The sequence below is a fragment of the Macaca thibetana genome, chromosome 7 (genome assembly GCF_024542745.1).
Source record: "Macaca thibetana thibetana isolate TM-01 chromosome 7, ASM2454274v1, whole genome shotgun sequence".
Taxonomy (NCBI): Eukaryota; Metazoa; Chordata; class Mammalia; order Primates; family Cercopithecidae; genus Macaca; species Macaca thibetana.
In genome coordinates, this window is record NC_065584.1 from 107,727,952 (window position 1) to 107,744,958 (window position 17,007).

Genomic DNA, 17,007 nt, shown 5'->3' on the forward strand with positions numbered 1-17,007 from the left:
TAAGCTGTTGTATATTTGCCCTGCACTGAAAGCAAAAGGCACTGGTCCAGGTGTCACATGTGGACAAGACGATGTGATCTCTGGAAGCCCAGTAGGCCTTTTTCTTTCTTGTGGACTTTCTCAGCAAGGAAACCCCAGAAACTCCATGGTAGACCTTTTACCACCTCTCATCAACAAGAATTGGGTCACGTGCCCACTCTATACCACCCACTACTGTGTTCATCTGGGTCCTCTAAGAATCAGATGCCAAGGCAGGATGAGAAGTACAAGAATTTATTCAGGAAACGCCTATGAGAAAAAAGTGGGAGAGCAGGATGATGCTGGGAGAGCCATCAGCCTGCACTGAAAATCTGACCATGAGTGAAGGAGAGAGGGAAGGAAGGAAGGTCAAATGCAAGCATCTTAAATGCAGTAGGTTCTAGGACAATTCAGCAAAGCTAGAGAGGAGACCCTGAGCCAAAGTCATTCATCACAGGACTCTAGTGTCTCCCAGGAATAGCTCTGCCTTCAGTATCCCTGCTGTGCTTAGTCACTGGCTAGGAGCATCCCATGGGAAGCTTGACCCAGAACTGGGGCTGTTGGCCAGTGACACTCTTTGCAGTTGTGTATCTGAGCGGAACACTCATAGGTCCTGCCACTAGCAAGGTAAATGTGACCATGGTGATTCACTCAGAACAATCAGGATGTGCAGTGGCTCACGCCTGTAATCCCAGCACTTTGGGAGGCTGAGGCAAGTGGATCACGAGATCAGGAGATCGAGACCATCCTGGCCAACATGGTGAAACCCCGTCTCTACTATAAAAATACAAAAATTAGCTGGGCATGGTGGCAGGCACCTGTAATTCCAGCTACTTGGGAGGCTGAGGCAGGAGAATCGCTTGAACCTGGGAGGCAGAGGTTGCAGTGAGCCAAGATTGCAGCACCGCACTCCAGCTTGGTGACAGAGCAAGACTCCATCTCAAAAAAAAAAAAAAAAAAAAAAAAAAAAAAAAAGAACAATCAGGATGTATGTATGTATATGTAAGACACAGGAGGGAGGAATGAGCATGAACAAAATTGAGTGTCTATAAAATGGAAAGGAGAAATGGATGTTGGTAGGCAATGAAATGTGTCTACTGCGCTAAGGATTTCTCTTTCTGTAACACATCTGGCTTAATGCCTTTTATTTCTCTCTTTTATTTTTCTTTTCAGTGGTAATGGAGAAGACTTAGAAACCATTTATGTTTTTCTTAGGCTTATTATTTTAGCCAATTTTGAAATTTACATTTTTCTAGAGAAGTATCCAATTCATCTCATTTTTCAAACTTAGCTCTTCAAATGTAATCATGGTATTCCCTTATCGTTAAAAATAGTCTCCTCTTTACCTATAACTATGTCTCTTTCATTCCTAAACTCGTTTATTGGTTGCTTGTGTAATTGTTGTTTTACTCAGACCATCCAAACATTGTCTCTGAGACATCTAACAACTACATTTTTGTTTTGTTCATTAACTCAGAGTTTTTTTTTACGTTTCTATTTATATAAATTTTTATTCTTTTATTTTTATATGGGTTTATTTTGGTGTTATATTTTCAGCTTCTAGAACTGAATTCTTAATTCATTCTATTTTCATTTTTTTCTCCATTAAATGTATTTAGGGCTATCAGTTTCCCTCTACAGAAGTTCTCAATTTTACTGTAATGTAGTTTATCAGTCTTTAACTTTATTCTTAGTGCTATTTGTATCCTGGTTGAGAAATCTGCCTCATCCAGAATCATGAAGATATTCTTCTTTTTGTCATTGTTTGTGTGTGTGTTGTTTTTTTTGAGATGGGGTCTCGCTCTGTTGCCCAGGCTGAGGTTCAGTGGCACAATCGTGACTCATTGCAGCTTTGACCTCCTGGGCTCTGGTGATTCTCTCACCTCAGCTTTCCAAGTAGTTGGGACTACATGTGCACACCACCATGCCTGGCTATTTATTTATTTATTTATTGGAGACTTACTCTGTCACCCAGACTGGAGTGCAGTGGCATGATCTCACCTCCCTGCAACGTCCACCTCCTGGGTTCAAGGTATTCTCCTGCCTCAGCCTCCCGAGTAACTGGGATTACAGGTGTATGCTACCACACCTGGCAATTTTTTTGTATTTTTAGTAGAGACAGGGTTTCACCCTCTTGGCCAGGCTGGTCTTGAACTCCTGACCTCTAGTGATCCACCCACCTCAGCCTCCCAAACTGCTGGGATTACAGATGTGAGCCACTGCACCTGGCCAAATTAAAAAAAAAAAAAAAATTTTTTTTTTTTTTTGTAGTAACAGGATCCAGCTGTGTTGCCCAGGCTGGTCTCAAACTCATGAGCTCAAGTGATCCTTCTGCCTTGGGCTCCCAAAGTCCTGGGAATACAGGTGTGAGTCACCATGCCCAGCCCCTAAGATATTCTTCTATGTTTGCTTTTAGAAGTCTTATTATTTTTCCTTTCACACCAAAGGCTATAATCGCTCTAGAAATTGTTTTGTATATATTGTGAGGTATAATAGAATCAATTTTTTTTCTATATGACTGTTTAATTGACCTGGAGTCATTAGGTGAAGGATCCATTGCCTATTTCTCTGAAGTCTGATAACAACAATGTATTTATGGACTGTACTTTGTTTCATCAATCTGTTTATTTGTGCCAATACCACTGTGATATATCTACTGTAGCATTAAAATAAGTCTTGATATCTGGTAGTGTAAGTTTCTGCTTTGTTCTTGCAGATTATCTTTGCTTTTCTTGACACTGCATTTTTATATCATTGAAAATCAGCTTGTCTGTTTTTAAAAATCAGCTGGATTTTGATTGGAATTGCATTGGATCTCTATGTCAATTTAAGGAAAATTGACACTTCCCAATACTAAGTCTTTCAATTCATAAATGTGGCATATCCATACATTTTTTAGTTCTTTAAAAATTTTCTCAATAATGTTCATAATTTTTACTCTATGTCTTTAATGTCCTTTATTAAATTTATTTTCAGGCATTTGTTATTTTGATGTTATTATAAATGGTATTTTTTAAGTTTCTATTTGTTTCTGGGGTGTGGGAATACTGATTTTTGTGTATTGACATTATATTCTTACTATATTCATGTGTTAATACTTATAGTTTGTGAATTCTTTTGGATTGTATACATACACAATTGTGACATCTGCAAATAATGAAGATGGCAGCTGTCCTTGTTATGCATCTCACTTCAGGAGCAAAGTTCCCTATAATTCACCATTATATATAATGTTTACTATAAAATTTTTTATAGATATTTTGTTTGGTGAAAGAATTTTTTTCTTTTCTAGTTTGCTTCATTATGTACAAGCATAGAGCTGTATCAAATGCATTTTCTGCATCTTTAGAGATGATCACATGGTTTTCTCCTTTTTCCTTTTTAATGTAATAAATGACATTGATTTTTCAAATATTAAACCAACTGTATCTTCCTGTGATAAACCTACTTGTTCATTATTCTTTTCGATTAGAATTTATTGTTAGTTGCCGGGCGTGGTGGCTCATGCCTGTAATCCCAGCACTTTGGGAGGCTGAGACAGGTGGATCACGAGGTCAGGAGACCAAGACCAGCCTGGCTAATGTGGTGAAACTCCATCTCTACTAAAATACAAAAAATTAGCCAGGCATGGTGGCGGGTGCCTGTAGTCTCAGCTACTTGGGAGGCTGAGGCAGGAGAATCACTTGAACCCGAGAGGTGGAGGTTGCAGTGAGCAAAGAACATGCCACTGCACTCCAGCCTGGGTGACAGAGCGAGACTCTGTCTCAAAAAAAAAAAAAAAAAAAATAGCATTTATTGTTATTATTTATTATTTTATTGTTTGTAAAAAGGTGTATCCTTTTATATATCGCTGGATGTGATTTTAAATTATTTTACTTAAGGTTATTGTTGTTGTTTTGGTACCTATGTGCAGGAAAGGGTTTGTTTGTTTGTTTTCTTGGAATGCCTTTTTCAGGTCTTGGCATTTTATTCTGCTTTTATAAAACAAGTTTAGAAGTGTTTCCTCTTATTCTCTGCAATAGTTTGCAAACGATTGATGTCATTTTTTTCTTTAAATGTTTGGCAGTGTGCACCAGGAAATATTTAGAATTATGCATTTAATGTCTTTGAAAGATACAGACTCTTTAGATTTTTTTATTTCTTGTGTCCGTTTTGTTTCAATGAATTTGTCTATTTCAACTAACTTGTAAAAAGTTATTGGCATACTTTCTTTTCATAGCATCTTCCTATTATTTGTTCACTTTCTGAACATCCTGTAGTATGTCCTCTTTCTCATTCCTGATATTGACTATTTGTGCCTACTCTTTTCTCCTTGCTCAGTCACGTCAGAGGGTTATCAATTTTATTAGACATTTCACAGAAACAACTTTTGGGTTCATAACTGTATTACTCTAGTTTTCTTTCCATATCATTAATGTCTGCTCCTATCTTTATTATGTCCACTCTTACTTCTTTAGATCCCATTAGCTGTTTTTTTCTTAAACTTCTTGAGATGGATTATGAGATCATTAATTTTCATCTTTTCTCTCTAAAGCGTATACATTTAAGTCTACAAATTTCTCTCAAAGCATGCCTTATATTTAATTTCATAATTTTGATATGAAATGTTTTCCTTCATCATTCAGTTACATTACTTTGTAAGTTTCATAATTATATATTCTTTGACTTGTGGATTATTTAGAAGTATAACATCCAAGCATGGGGGAATTTTCCAGTAATCCTTTTTAAAATTTATTTTTATAGCTTAATTCTACTGTGGTCAAAGAACATATTCCATATTATTTCAATATTTCAAAATTTGTAAAACTTGGTTTGTGGCTCAGAATATAACAAAGTTTGGGAGAATGTGATGTTGTAGTCTTCTGTTGTATTCTACGTTTGTCAATTAGGTCATGTTTAGTAATAGTGTTATTAAAAATTATTACCTTCCTGATTTTTGTCTGCTTATTCTATCATGAGAGATGTGCTAAAACTACCCTGTGACTATGCATTGTGCCTTATATATTTTAAGGCTAGGTTGTTAGGTATGTTCACATTTAGAATCATTGCAACTTACTAGTGAATCCACCCTTCTGTTATAAAATGTTTCTTTCAGCACTTTGAGGATATCTCCCTGTTGTCTTCTGACTTCAATTTATTCTGTAGATAAGTCAGCTGTCAGTCTTCTTTTTGTTCCTTATAAGGTAATTTGTCCTTTTTCTTCATCTGCTTTTAAGTGTGTTCCCTTTGGTTTGGGTTTTCATTGGTTGGGCTATGGTGTAATTAGTGCCTTTCTTCAGCTTGAGGTCCAGGTGTCTCATGAATCTGTGGCTTGGGATCCACCATCAGTTTTGACAGATTCTCATTTATTATCTCTTCAGATTAACTTCTGTCCCAAGCTCTTTGTTCTGTATTTCTGGGACTGTGATTGTACCTTTACCTGTATCCAATTTGTCTCATTTCCACTTTCTTTTCATCTTTCGTTTTACTGATCCTCTGCTCAGGTGTGTCTAATTCAGGGATCAGCAGATTATGACCAGCAGGCCATCACTGTTTTCGTAAATGAAGTTTTATCAGAACAGCCACCCCTATCTGTTTACATATTGTCAATGGCTACTTTTGCACTATACTAGCAGAATTGAATAGTTGCAACAGAAACCATGTAGCCTGAAAACCTAAAATGTTTACTATCTGGCTCTTTATAAAATACTTGCCAAAGTCTATTTTAATCCACTTTTAAGTTCATCCATTGAGATATTGATTTAAATTATTGCATCTTTTATTCCTAGAATTTCCATTTTAGTTATAGCTTCTTTGTTTCCAGTGAAATTCCCCATCTTATAATTTGATTTCTTGAATATTTTAATCTTATTCCAAGTTCTCTGAAAAACACAGCCCACAGCTGTGTTCCATAACATAAGTGTTCCAACACTTATGTTATGATCATAGGGAAAGCATAAGGTGTTGCTAGGCCCCTCCTACGGGGAAACAAGACTGAAGCCAAGGCCAGGGTTGCAGGAGGTAGTAATGGTGTACTTAAATTTTTATATTTTCATCAGTTAATACCAATATCTGGATTTCCTGTCACTATGTTTATAATGTCTATTTTTTTTTCACTTTTTTGGGTTGTCGTTAAATTTTGTTTTTTGTATTCTTAGTTGCTTTTAAAGTTTGTGCTGTATATTATAGAAGAAAGGTTGTGGATATAATTTGAGATTGTAGCAGGTTTATTGATACTCTTTGTTAAAATCCCCTTTAAAAATTATCAGATTATTTTTGCTTCTAGATCTTCAGTCTAACACTCTTCCAACTGGATTATTTTGGATATCTTATTTTTACTTCTAGAAGACAGCTAGGTTAGCAACCAGTCATCTTTATCCAACAAGGAATTGAAATAACTTGAACCAGGGCTTTATTCCCTTTGAAGGTTGTCCTGTTTCCAGTTTACTTTATTCCTGTGATAGAGCTTTCTGGGGTCCTGGGTTGGGAACCTGGGGTGTTTACCAACACCTGACACCTTGGAAGGCCTTGAGCTCTAGGTGTTCGCTTTCCACTACATGAGGCTGATGACAGATTTGTCCAGTTTCTCAGCTGCTCAGCCACCACTTGCAAACTGGAAAATGCCTTGAGCAAAAAGGTAGAGCGAAATGTCATGCCAAATTTGCTTACGTTTCTACATTTCTTTTGTGTCTGTGATCTTAGCCCTGCAAATCCTCACTAGCATGGTAGTTTTCTGATGCGTTAAAATACACTAAAAATATTTTATGGGCCAGGCGCTGTGGCTCATGCCTGTAATCCCAGCACTTTGGGAGGCCGAGGCAGGTGGATCACCTGCTGTCAAGAGTTTGAGACCAGCCTAGCCAACATGCCGAAACCGCATCTCTACTAAAAATACAAAAATTAGCCAGGCAGGGTGGTGTGGGTCTGTAATCCCAGCTACTCAGAGACTGAGGCAAGAGAATCCCTTGAACCTGGGAGGCAAAGGTTGCAGTGAGTTGAGATCGCACCACTGTTCTCCAGCTTGAGTAACAGAGGGAGACTCCATCTTGAAAAAAAAAAAGAAAAAGAAAAAGAAAAAAGAAAATTTTATGCAGCATTTTTACTTATTCTCACTGGGGAGATTCATCAGAAACAAGCAGTCCTGCTTCAGCCAGAAACAAAGCTCCTTAGCAGTGTATCCTATCTCTGTAAACTGTGCTGTTTAAAATAGTGGTTTTAAAATGTTTTAAAATAGTGGTTTTTAAAAATCTAAACAAAAAATTGTTTAGATTCTCTCATAAGCTTTACTGATTTATTTAATCGTTATTGCTTCTTGCATCTCACTACTTCTGTATTTATATTAGTTCTTAGTTGGTACATTCTTTAGTATTTTTTTTTCTTTTTTTCCAGTGAATATCTCTGAGTGGTAAAGTTTCTGAATCATTTTGTGTCTGAAAATATCTTTATTTCATTGATTAATGATTGATCATTTGTTATAGATGGATAACTGATAACTGATTACTGATTAATAACTTGGTTATAGAATTCTAGATCCATTATTCTTGTCCCTCATGACTTTGAGGACTTGACTTTGTTTTCTTGAATCCAGTATTTCTTGTGAGAAATGTGATGTTAATCTGATTTTTCACATTTTTCTAGGTAATCATATTTTTCTTTATGATAGCTTTTAGGATTTTGCTTTATGCTTTTTGTTTTATTTTTTAAAATGTCTAGAACTGAATGAACATTTTGAAACAGAGACTTCTGTCTTTCTTAAAGTCTAGGAAATTCTAAGCGATTATATCATTAAATACTGCCTCTTCATTGTATTTGTCTATTATCTCTATTTTTTAAAGAAATATTGTAGCAGATTTATTGATATTCTTTATTAAAATTCCCTTAAAAAATTAAACTGTATTATTTTGATAAGTTGTTTCTTCCACTAAATATAGCATTTCTCATATGAAATATCTTTTATAATACTGCATTTATTTTATTTTATTTTATTTTATTTTATTTTTTGAGATGCAGTCTCACTCTGTTGCCCAGGCTGGAGTGCTATGGCGCGATCTTGGCTCACTGCAACCTCTGCCTCCTGGGTTCAAGTGATTCTCCTGCCTCAGCTTCCCGAGTAGCTGGGATTACAGGCATGCGCTACCACACCCAGCTAATTTTTGTATTTTTAGTCGAGCTAGGGTTTCACCATGTTGGACAGGCTGGTCTTGATCCTGACCTCAAGGGACCTGCCTGCCTCAGCTTCCCAAGGTGCTGGGATTACAGGCGTCAGCCACCATGCCCGGCCCACCATATTTATTTTTATTGTTAAAATTTTTTATCCTAATTTTATTTCTTTTTTTTTTTTCCAGTTGCATTTTTTAGAGATTTTTCTTTTTCTTTTTTGTGTTTTTTTTGAGACAGAGTCTTGCTCTGTTTACCAGACTGGAGTGCAGTGACGTGATCTTGACTCACTGTAGCCTCAAACTCCCGGACTCGAGTTGTCCTCTTGCCTCAGCACTCGCAATAGCTATAGCTGGGACTACAGGTGCATGCCACCCCACCTGGCTAATTTTAAACTTTTTCTTTTGGAGAGATAGGATCTTGCTATGTTGACCAGACTGATTTCAAACTTCTGGCCTCAAGTGATCCTCCTGCCTTGAACTACCAAAGTGCTGGGTTACAGGTGTGAGCCACTGTGCCTGGCCTGGTTTTTCTAACACATTATTTTTTTCTTTCCTTTTCTTTTCTTTTTGTTTTTTTGAGATGGAATTTTGCTCTTGTTGCCCAGGCTGGAGTGCAACGGTGTGATCTCAGCTCACTGCAACCTCTGCCTCCCGGGTTCGAGCTATTCTCCTGCCTCAGCCTCCTGAGTAGCTGGGACTACAGGCACATACCACCACACCCGGCTAATTTTTGTACTTTTTAGTAGAGACCAGGTTTTGCCATCTTGGCCAGGCTGGTCTCAAACTCCTGACCTCAGATGATCTACCCACCTTGGCCTCCCAAAGTTCTGGGATTATAGGCATGAGCCACTGTGCTGGCCACATTAATCTTTTCTTAGCATTTTTAATTGACAAAAATTGTATATATTTATAGTGTATAACATGATGTTTTGAAATATGTGTATATTGTGGAATGGTTAAATGGAACTAATTAACATATATTATCTCATTAGTGCCCTATTTCCTTTTTTTTTTTCTTTTTTTTTTTTGAGACAGTGGTTCAAGAGATTCTCCCACCTCAGCCTCCTGAGTAGCTGGGACTACAGGCATGTGGCACCATGCGGGGCTAATTTTTGTGTTTTTAATAGAGATGGGATTTCACCATGTTGGCAAGGCTGGTCTCAAACTACTGACCTCAAGTGATCCACTTGCCTTGGCTTCCCAAAGTACTGAGATTACAGGTGTGAGCCATCATGCCTGGCCCCCATTTCCTTTTAATTAGATACTAGACTGTTTAAACACCATGTATTTGTACACTTAAGTCGAGTTCTTACAGTTGCGCTTCTAGAAGAATTTTTCAGAAGGATGTGCTTAAATATATTATTATTAAAAATGTAAGAGCCTCCACTATGTGCTATATTGTGAGCAAACCCAAATCAATTCTCAATCTTTGTTGTCATGAAAATTAACATCAAATATTTCAGGAAGAAAAACAATATGAAATGAACAAATAAAAAAATGTCTACCTACATTTTTTGTGAATCCATTCACAGGCATGGAATTATCTGGAAAAATGACTCCAGGGAGATTTGCAGAAGATCACCTGAGCCCCCATTTATGACAAATCTTAATGAAATGTTATCACATCTTAAACTTATTGGACTCCTGCCCCATAGTTTTTCTAATGGATGGGTGGTTGTCTGCATACATGAAGAACATTTATCTTATTCTGAAAGGTGTGGAAAGCACTAGCTCCTTGTTTGCACGTGTGTTCTCACAGTTCTTTTTGTCCAGACCAGGTACACTGCAGCCAAAGACAGCGTGGTTCAGTTCTTCTTTTACCAGCCCATCAGTCATCAGTGGAGACAAACTGACTTCTTTCCCTGCACTGTGACATGTGGAGGAGGTGAGGCCCAGGCTTTGTTCATGAATATTTAGAGCTCAGAGTTAGAGAAATTACGCATTTGCATTTTTGAAGCTGATTTTAAAATTGGCGTGGTGATTAGAGATGTCTGATCACACAGCACCTTACTCAGCAGCCTGAATGCAATGGTGTTAATGGATAAGATGCATTTGCCTTTACTCTTGAAGACAGGTGCAAAATTGGATTTGGAAAACACCTTTTACTTTTAGCCAAAAAAACCCCCCAAAAACCAAAAAACTGTAAACAAACTTGTTTGCGTGTGTTACTGCATTTCTCTTCTTGATTGCCCTTAAAGTATGTATTATTTTTAATTTTCTATGAAAAATCTGAGAAGCAGAAAGATGGAGTGACTTGCCCAGCCTGGTTGAGTCAATGGGTATGTTGGTTCTAACATTAGATTTACAACTTTTTTCTTCTCAGGTGCAAGAGTATAAGCTTATTAAAAGAGAAAGAGTCTCTACTAAGTGTTAAGGGGAAAGTCTTGCTTATTGTCTGCTTAGTTCAAAGTTTTCTTTCCTTCTCTTCTCTTTCCCTTTCCTTTTCCCTTTCCCTTTCCTTTTTTGAGACGGAGTCTTGCTGTGTTGCCCAGGCTGGAGTGCAGTGTCATGCTCGGCTCACTGCAACCTCCGCCTCCCAGGTTCAAGCGATTCTCGTGCCTCAGCCTCTTGAGTAGCTGGGATTACAGGTGCCTGCCACCTTGCCTGGCTTATTTTTGTATTTTTAGTAGACACAGGGTTTCACCATGTTGGCCAGGCTGGTCTCGAACTCCCAACCTCAGCTGATCCACCTACCTTGGCCTCCCAAAGTGCTGGGATTACAGGTGTGAGCCACCGTGCCCAGCCTAGTTCAAGATTTTCATAGTCGGTTGAGGAAAGTTTTAGGACAAGTGTAATCCAGGGCTCCACACACGCTACAAAAGCAGCATCTTTCATGCTCTGGTGGAAGATAATTGTCCGTTTGATACAGAGAACTGGCAACTCCCTGGACCAAATGAGGAGGCAACTAGAGCTACTGTCAAAAGAATTCTTTTTTTCTGAACTGACCTTTTAAATCAAAGAATAAATGCATGCAACCCAGGAACCATGACTTACTAGAATAGGGATTTATGTTGAAGCTTCCCCTTAGAGTACCAGGCGGTGATACTAGGTGTTTACCATGTGTCAAGCCATGGATTAGTTGCTCATAATCACATTTATTCTTCAAGAAAACCCTAAGGAAGGTCTCTTTTATTTCTCTTATACATGAATAAACTGACACTTAGAAAGTGTAAAGAGCATACAGTAGTATGTTGTTCAGCTAATAAACAGTGCAGCTAGGATCTGGTGCCAGGTCTGCTTGATACCAGAGTCATGCTCTAAATGACTTTGCCCTTGTGCCTCCCCTAAACCACCTACTACACCTGGGACCAGGTCAGGGTACGCAGGCTCAGGTATGGTCTTGTTTGAAGAGCTAGAATAAATACTCCTTCAGCCCAACCTAGCTCCACATCTTTTCAGTCCTTGAAGCCTACGGAATATCAATTTACTTAGAGTCAGAAACTGGCCTATCTCCTTTAAACTACAGGTATATGAAGGAGGGCTCTTCAGTCAGTGCCAGGTTGCTGTGAATATGCAGGCAGATCTCTCTCTTCTGGAATTTAGGCTCCCCTTGAAACAACAGGGCAGTGTGGGAAGCACTGGGCAGCCCAGGCCCAAGAAGAAGTTTACATCCCTAGGAATGGAAGAGAAAACTGAATAGTGCCACAGAAAGAAAGTAAAAGTGAATCTCCCCAGTTCGCCAGTTAGTTCTTCCTAGGGCCAGGGTTGAGGCAATAGACCACTTGATTATGATCTTGCAGCAATGATTCTCACAGTGGGCTTCCTGGACCTGTAGCATCAGCATCTCCTGGGAACTTACTAGAAATGCAGATTCTCAGGCCCCACCAGAGACCTACTGAGTCAGAAACCCCAGGGTGTGGTTAATCCTCCAGGAGATGATGGTACATACTCCACTTTGTGTGTACCGCAAAGTGTCCATTGCCTCTTTAAGCCAGTGTCTTTGGATAGCAGCTGGAGCCATATTGCCATCACTATTTTTGCCATATCTGTGTTATTCCTGGACTATTATTTACTTAAGGATTTTTCTTTAAGGGGACATTTATTCAACTTAAATAAACATATTCACAAAAAGAATTTAATAGTACTACCTTAAGTGGAAATCTATTCCTTGTCACAAATAGAGCACAATCACAAAATTAATACAATGAAAACAAACCAGTGGAGTAAGTCCTCTTCAAGTTTCTACCAGCTCTGACATTCATTCAGTTTATTTTCAATTCCTCCTGAATTTTCTTGAATGTTATAAGCATTTTTATGAGGCAAAGGCTCCTTTACATCTTTGGGTCACTTATGACTCTTTGGATACTCTTACTCTGCAGAAAAACAAACATCTCTCTCTTTTGTTTGTTTTAGAGGCAGGTCTCACTAAGTTGCCCAGGCTAGATTCAAACTCCTGGGCTCAAGCAATCCTCCAGCCTCAGCTTCCCAAGTAGCTGGAACTACAGGCATGTGCCACCATGCCTGGATAATTTTTAAAATATTTTGTAGAGGTGAGGTCTCACTATGTTGCCCAGGCTGGTCTCCAACTGGTGGGCCCAAGCCATCCTCCCACTGCAGCCTCTCGAGTAGCTGGGAGTGTGGGCATGTGCCACCACGCCTGGCTCAAACATCTATTTTTTTGAAAAAAATTTATTTCTTTGTTCTTACACACAGTCATTCAGAGAGACGTTCACATTTGGATCCATAAGGTAAAAGACACTTTCTACTCTAGAGGAGACATTTTATAGTGGGATTCAGCTTAGTCCAGTTGATTAAATTCTTGGGACGCGAATAGGTGTTTCTCATACTTGGGTGCCCATGGAAAGACATAGTCAGTCCTGCTGGAACTATAAATGTGCATGAGCACTTAGCAGTGAGATCGTCTCCAAAGATAGCAGTGGATATAAGAACAGAAGGGAGATTTTAGGCTGCTTTTGGGGTGCCTGCCATTTTCTGTACACTGGCAGCATTTCAGTATATTTGTTCAAGATATAGAAAGGCAATCTGCCTCATTTCTTTTGCTTTTTGTTATCTCTAAACTGTGATAAAACAAAAGAGGAAAATTGTCTCTCCCTAAATTATAAACACTGTTTATGCCCTGTTTTCATTTAGAAGTCTATTTCTATTTAGAACAAATATATTTTTTTTCTGACTCAAGGAGCTGTAATCTCATTTTGTATTTGTTTTGGGGAAAATAAAACACACACATAAAACCCACAAGGAAAGCATTACCAAAATTTAATTATATTAGTAATCAAATCTGTGTGATGTCTGTGAATGGAATTTCAGAGTTTTTTGGATAATCAAGAAAATTAGTTCATTGATCTCTAAGGTACTGGGGTACTTAGATGGACTTTCCTAGTCTTCATCTGTAATTGTCGATGTGAGACACTTGAGATCAATCTGGATAAAGTACCTAGATTGTCATTGCCATCTGATATCGTCAACTTTCTGGCAGATATTGGCACCCAAGTAACATTTTATTGACTCCATTTGGATTTTCATTCTTGCGGTTTCGACCTTGCTTTTATAATGCATACCAGTCCGTCCTTCTGCACTTAGCTTACATCCAAGCCGTGTCTTGTAGAAAGCTGTCTAGTGGTTTATAAAATCAGATTCCTCTCGACAATCAGGACTTTAAATGTATTTTTAGACCTTTAGATCAACTGGCAGAGGCAGAGCGCTTAGCTTTGGGCATTTTTTCTTTCCTAAAGAGCTCATTCTAGTTTTGAAAAATTACCTTTTTTTGAAAAAGTTTAACTTAACAAGACACTTATGTAGTGACAGGAAACTTGGAATCAGATCTTTCAGGAAATAGAAGCATCATTTTGTGACTTGCTTTTTAAATTTATAGCACTCATCTATTTGCAATGTTCACTTTCCTCAGAAACTCTACAAATTAGATTTAATAGAATCAGGAATAAGTCTTCGTTCCTTCTGTTCGAAGGCTTGTGAGACGAGGGCTGGGGAGTGACATCGGGAGATGGATTTTGTTCCTTTTTGTATAGACAATGCTTAATTCCCCATTTGGAAAGCTTATTGGTATTGCAGGTGCCTGTGGCATCCCAAGGGAGCAGAGGAGTAAAATGTGGTACTGCATATGCAAATTATAAAATGTTATGAAAGAAATATTCAACCCAGCAATCACCCAGTGCAAGAGTAGTTCTCAAAAACATGATGTTGAATGAGAAAAATGGAAAATGGAACAAGATTTAAAACACATTATCATTTATTAAGTTAAAAACAGACACACAAGCCGGGCGCGGTGGCTCAAGCCTGTAATCCCAGCACTTTGGGAGGCCGAGACGGGCGGATCACGAGGTCAGGAGATCGAGACCATCCTGGCTAACACGGTGAAACCCCGTCTCTACTAAAAAATACAAAAAATTAGCCGGGCAAGGTGGCAGGCGCCTGTAGTCCCAGCTACTCGGGAGGCTGAGGCAGGAGAATGGCATAAACCCGGGAGGCAGAGCTTGCAGTGAGCTGAGATCCGGCCACTGCACTCCAGCCTGGGTGACAGAGCGAGACTCCGTCTCAAAAACAACAACAACAACAAAAAAAAAAACAGACACACAAAAACAGCAGCATTACATAAGACAGTTGCATATTTAGGGACATATCAACAACAAATCAAAATAGGTGTGTTGCGGGGATTGGAATGGGAGTGTCAATAAGGGAAGAAGAAAGATTACATGGAAATGAGAGAAGGGCCTTGCACAGTGCCATGATGACAATGAGGAGAAAAGACAATGAACTGAGGAGAATGAATAACTCACCTGCACCTGGGCTGCAAACAGTTCTTGAGAGGAGACTATTGTAATTTTTCAGTTAGAAGTGCTGAGAGTACTGCAGTCGGTACTAATTGTCATTCTCAATTTTGGCCGCGCATTTTAGTCATCTGAGAAGAACCTGAGAACCTTTTTTAAAAGGTACTGTTTTCCTGGATCCCAGAGACAGGGCTTCTGACTTAATTGGACCATGAAGGAACCTGGGCATTAGAGTATATTAAAAGCTCCCATGTGGTTCTGTTATAGAGCCAGGGTTGAGAACCACTGAGTTAAGTTTCTTAAAGAGGAAAAAAAAAAAAGTGTGTGGCAAGTGATAACTCTGCCAAGTAAAAATGAAACGGATGCAATATTCAGACTTTCCTTTTCTAACACTTTAGGTTATCAGCTCAATTCTGCTGAATGTGTGGATATCCGCTTGAAGAGGGTAGTTCCTGACCATTATTGTCACTACTACCCTGAAAATGTAAAACCAAAACCAAAACTGAAGGAATGCAGCATGGATCCCTGCCCATCAAGGTTTGTGTCATTGTCCACACCCTTTTTACTTCATAAAGAAACAAATCAGCTTCAACTGAGACTGAGCAATCTTTGCAGGGCAATACATTTCCATTTCCTGACTTTGTCTACTGGTGGCAGGTGCCTACATTCACATTTGTAACTATGGTGCATAGGAATTAGGATACATTCCTAATGAGTGTCCGGATTAGAATTGCTATACACTGGCAGCATTTCAGTACATTTGTTCAAGATATAGAAAGGCAATCTGCCTCATTTCTTTGGCTTTTTGTTATCTCTAAACTGTGATAAAACAAGTTTAGCTTTCTCTTGTCAGTCTAGCTTTCTCTTGTTGTGGGCTATGTGTTCCTAAGTTTTTTTATAATGAACTTTTTGAACATCTCCTGCTCTCTTCATCCAAGTACAATGTCTAGTCCATCTGCCAATCATAAATATCTTCCACTCACCATTTTAGCTTTTAAACTGGGTCACCCATTATCACGTTTTGGCTTTTGAAGTGTTCACATTAAATTCAGTATAAATAATGCATTGTGCAAGGAAGTAAAAAGTTTTAATGCCAAAGCAAAAAAAGCTATGCGTAAACTATCCTATTGCATAATTTAGTACCTGCTGACTTGGATTGCCTGGGGAAGTTTCCTGGCTTACTACAATACCTTAAAATAACAAATATCAAGTCCCAGAATCCTCCAGATATCTGCCAGCTGGCTTAGGAAGAAGTGTGCAAGTGGAAAAGGAAGCGTTCTCAGTGGATTTCATTTCCTGTTACTAAACTGCCCATTTCCTATAAGCCTGGTTGAACGTAATTATTAATAGAGACCTTTCAAAGGACAAATTCTGTGAAATAAAGTGGTTTTTGAAGATCCTACTAATATGACAGTGTGTTAATATCACTGGTATATTAAGAGAGTAATGATTATAAAAAGGAATAAATTTATCTAAATTGCAAGGTACTTTTTTCCTTTAATTAATATACTGCTAGTTTAGTTTTCTATATTTTCAAATAGAACTGGAGAATTTGTGTCGTAGATATTCTTGACAATTAAAGAGATAGTGGCTGAATTTTTGGGAGTGGTTGATAACACTTGACATTTTTAGTTTCCAATTTGAAAGAGCTGTGTCTCTTGGGATGTCAAATATTGTATTAGTCAATTAATAAATGTGTTAATTTATTATAGAAATGATATTCTCACAATGATTTCATTTGTAGTGATGGATTTAAAGAGATAATGCCCTACGACCACTTCCAACCTCTTCCTCGGTGAGTTATATGTTTCCTTTTCCTTTTTGCAATTTAAGTAGTTTGCTAGGAATTGTAGCATCTGTAGCAATAGCCTAGAATGTCTGAGGGTTAGATATTAGATACTTTACAGAGCTAAGGGAAAACAGACTTCAACTCAATAATAGGAAAAATCTTTCTAAGAATTAGATGGAATAGGCTGCCTCAAAAGATGATGTTCCCCATCGCTAGAGCTGTCAAGCCTATCTTGGACAACTGAGTATCATAGCAGGAGCTCAAGTGTTGCAATTAATCAGAAATTTTAATCCCCTTTTAAACCAAGATGAATAGT

At 38.3% G+C, this 17,007-nt stretch overlaps 1 protein-coding gene across 6 annotated transcripts in view; it reads left to right on the top strand.

Annotated features, from left to right (window-relative positions):
• The window catches only part of ADAMTSL3 (ADAMTS like 3), a 414,992-nt gene that overhangs the window by 241,171 nt on the left and 156,814 nt on the right, over positions 1-17,007 (top strand). For all 6 annotated transcript variants that reach the window (XM_050796105.1, XM_050796106.1, XM_050796108.1 and 3 more), the window contains exons 10-12: positions 9,930-10,041; positions 15,301-15,439; positions 16,647-16,697. In XM_050796105.1, coding sequence (XP_050652062.1) covers positions 9,930-10,041; positions 15,301-15,439; positions 16,647-16,697 — 302 coding nt within the window. The remainder of the gene's footprint in view (positions 1-9,929; positions 10,042-15,300; positions 15,440-16,646; positions 16,698-17,007) is intronic.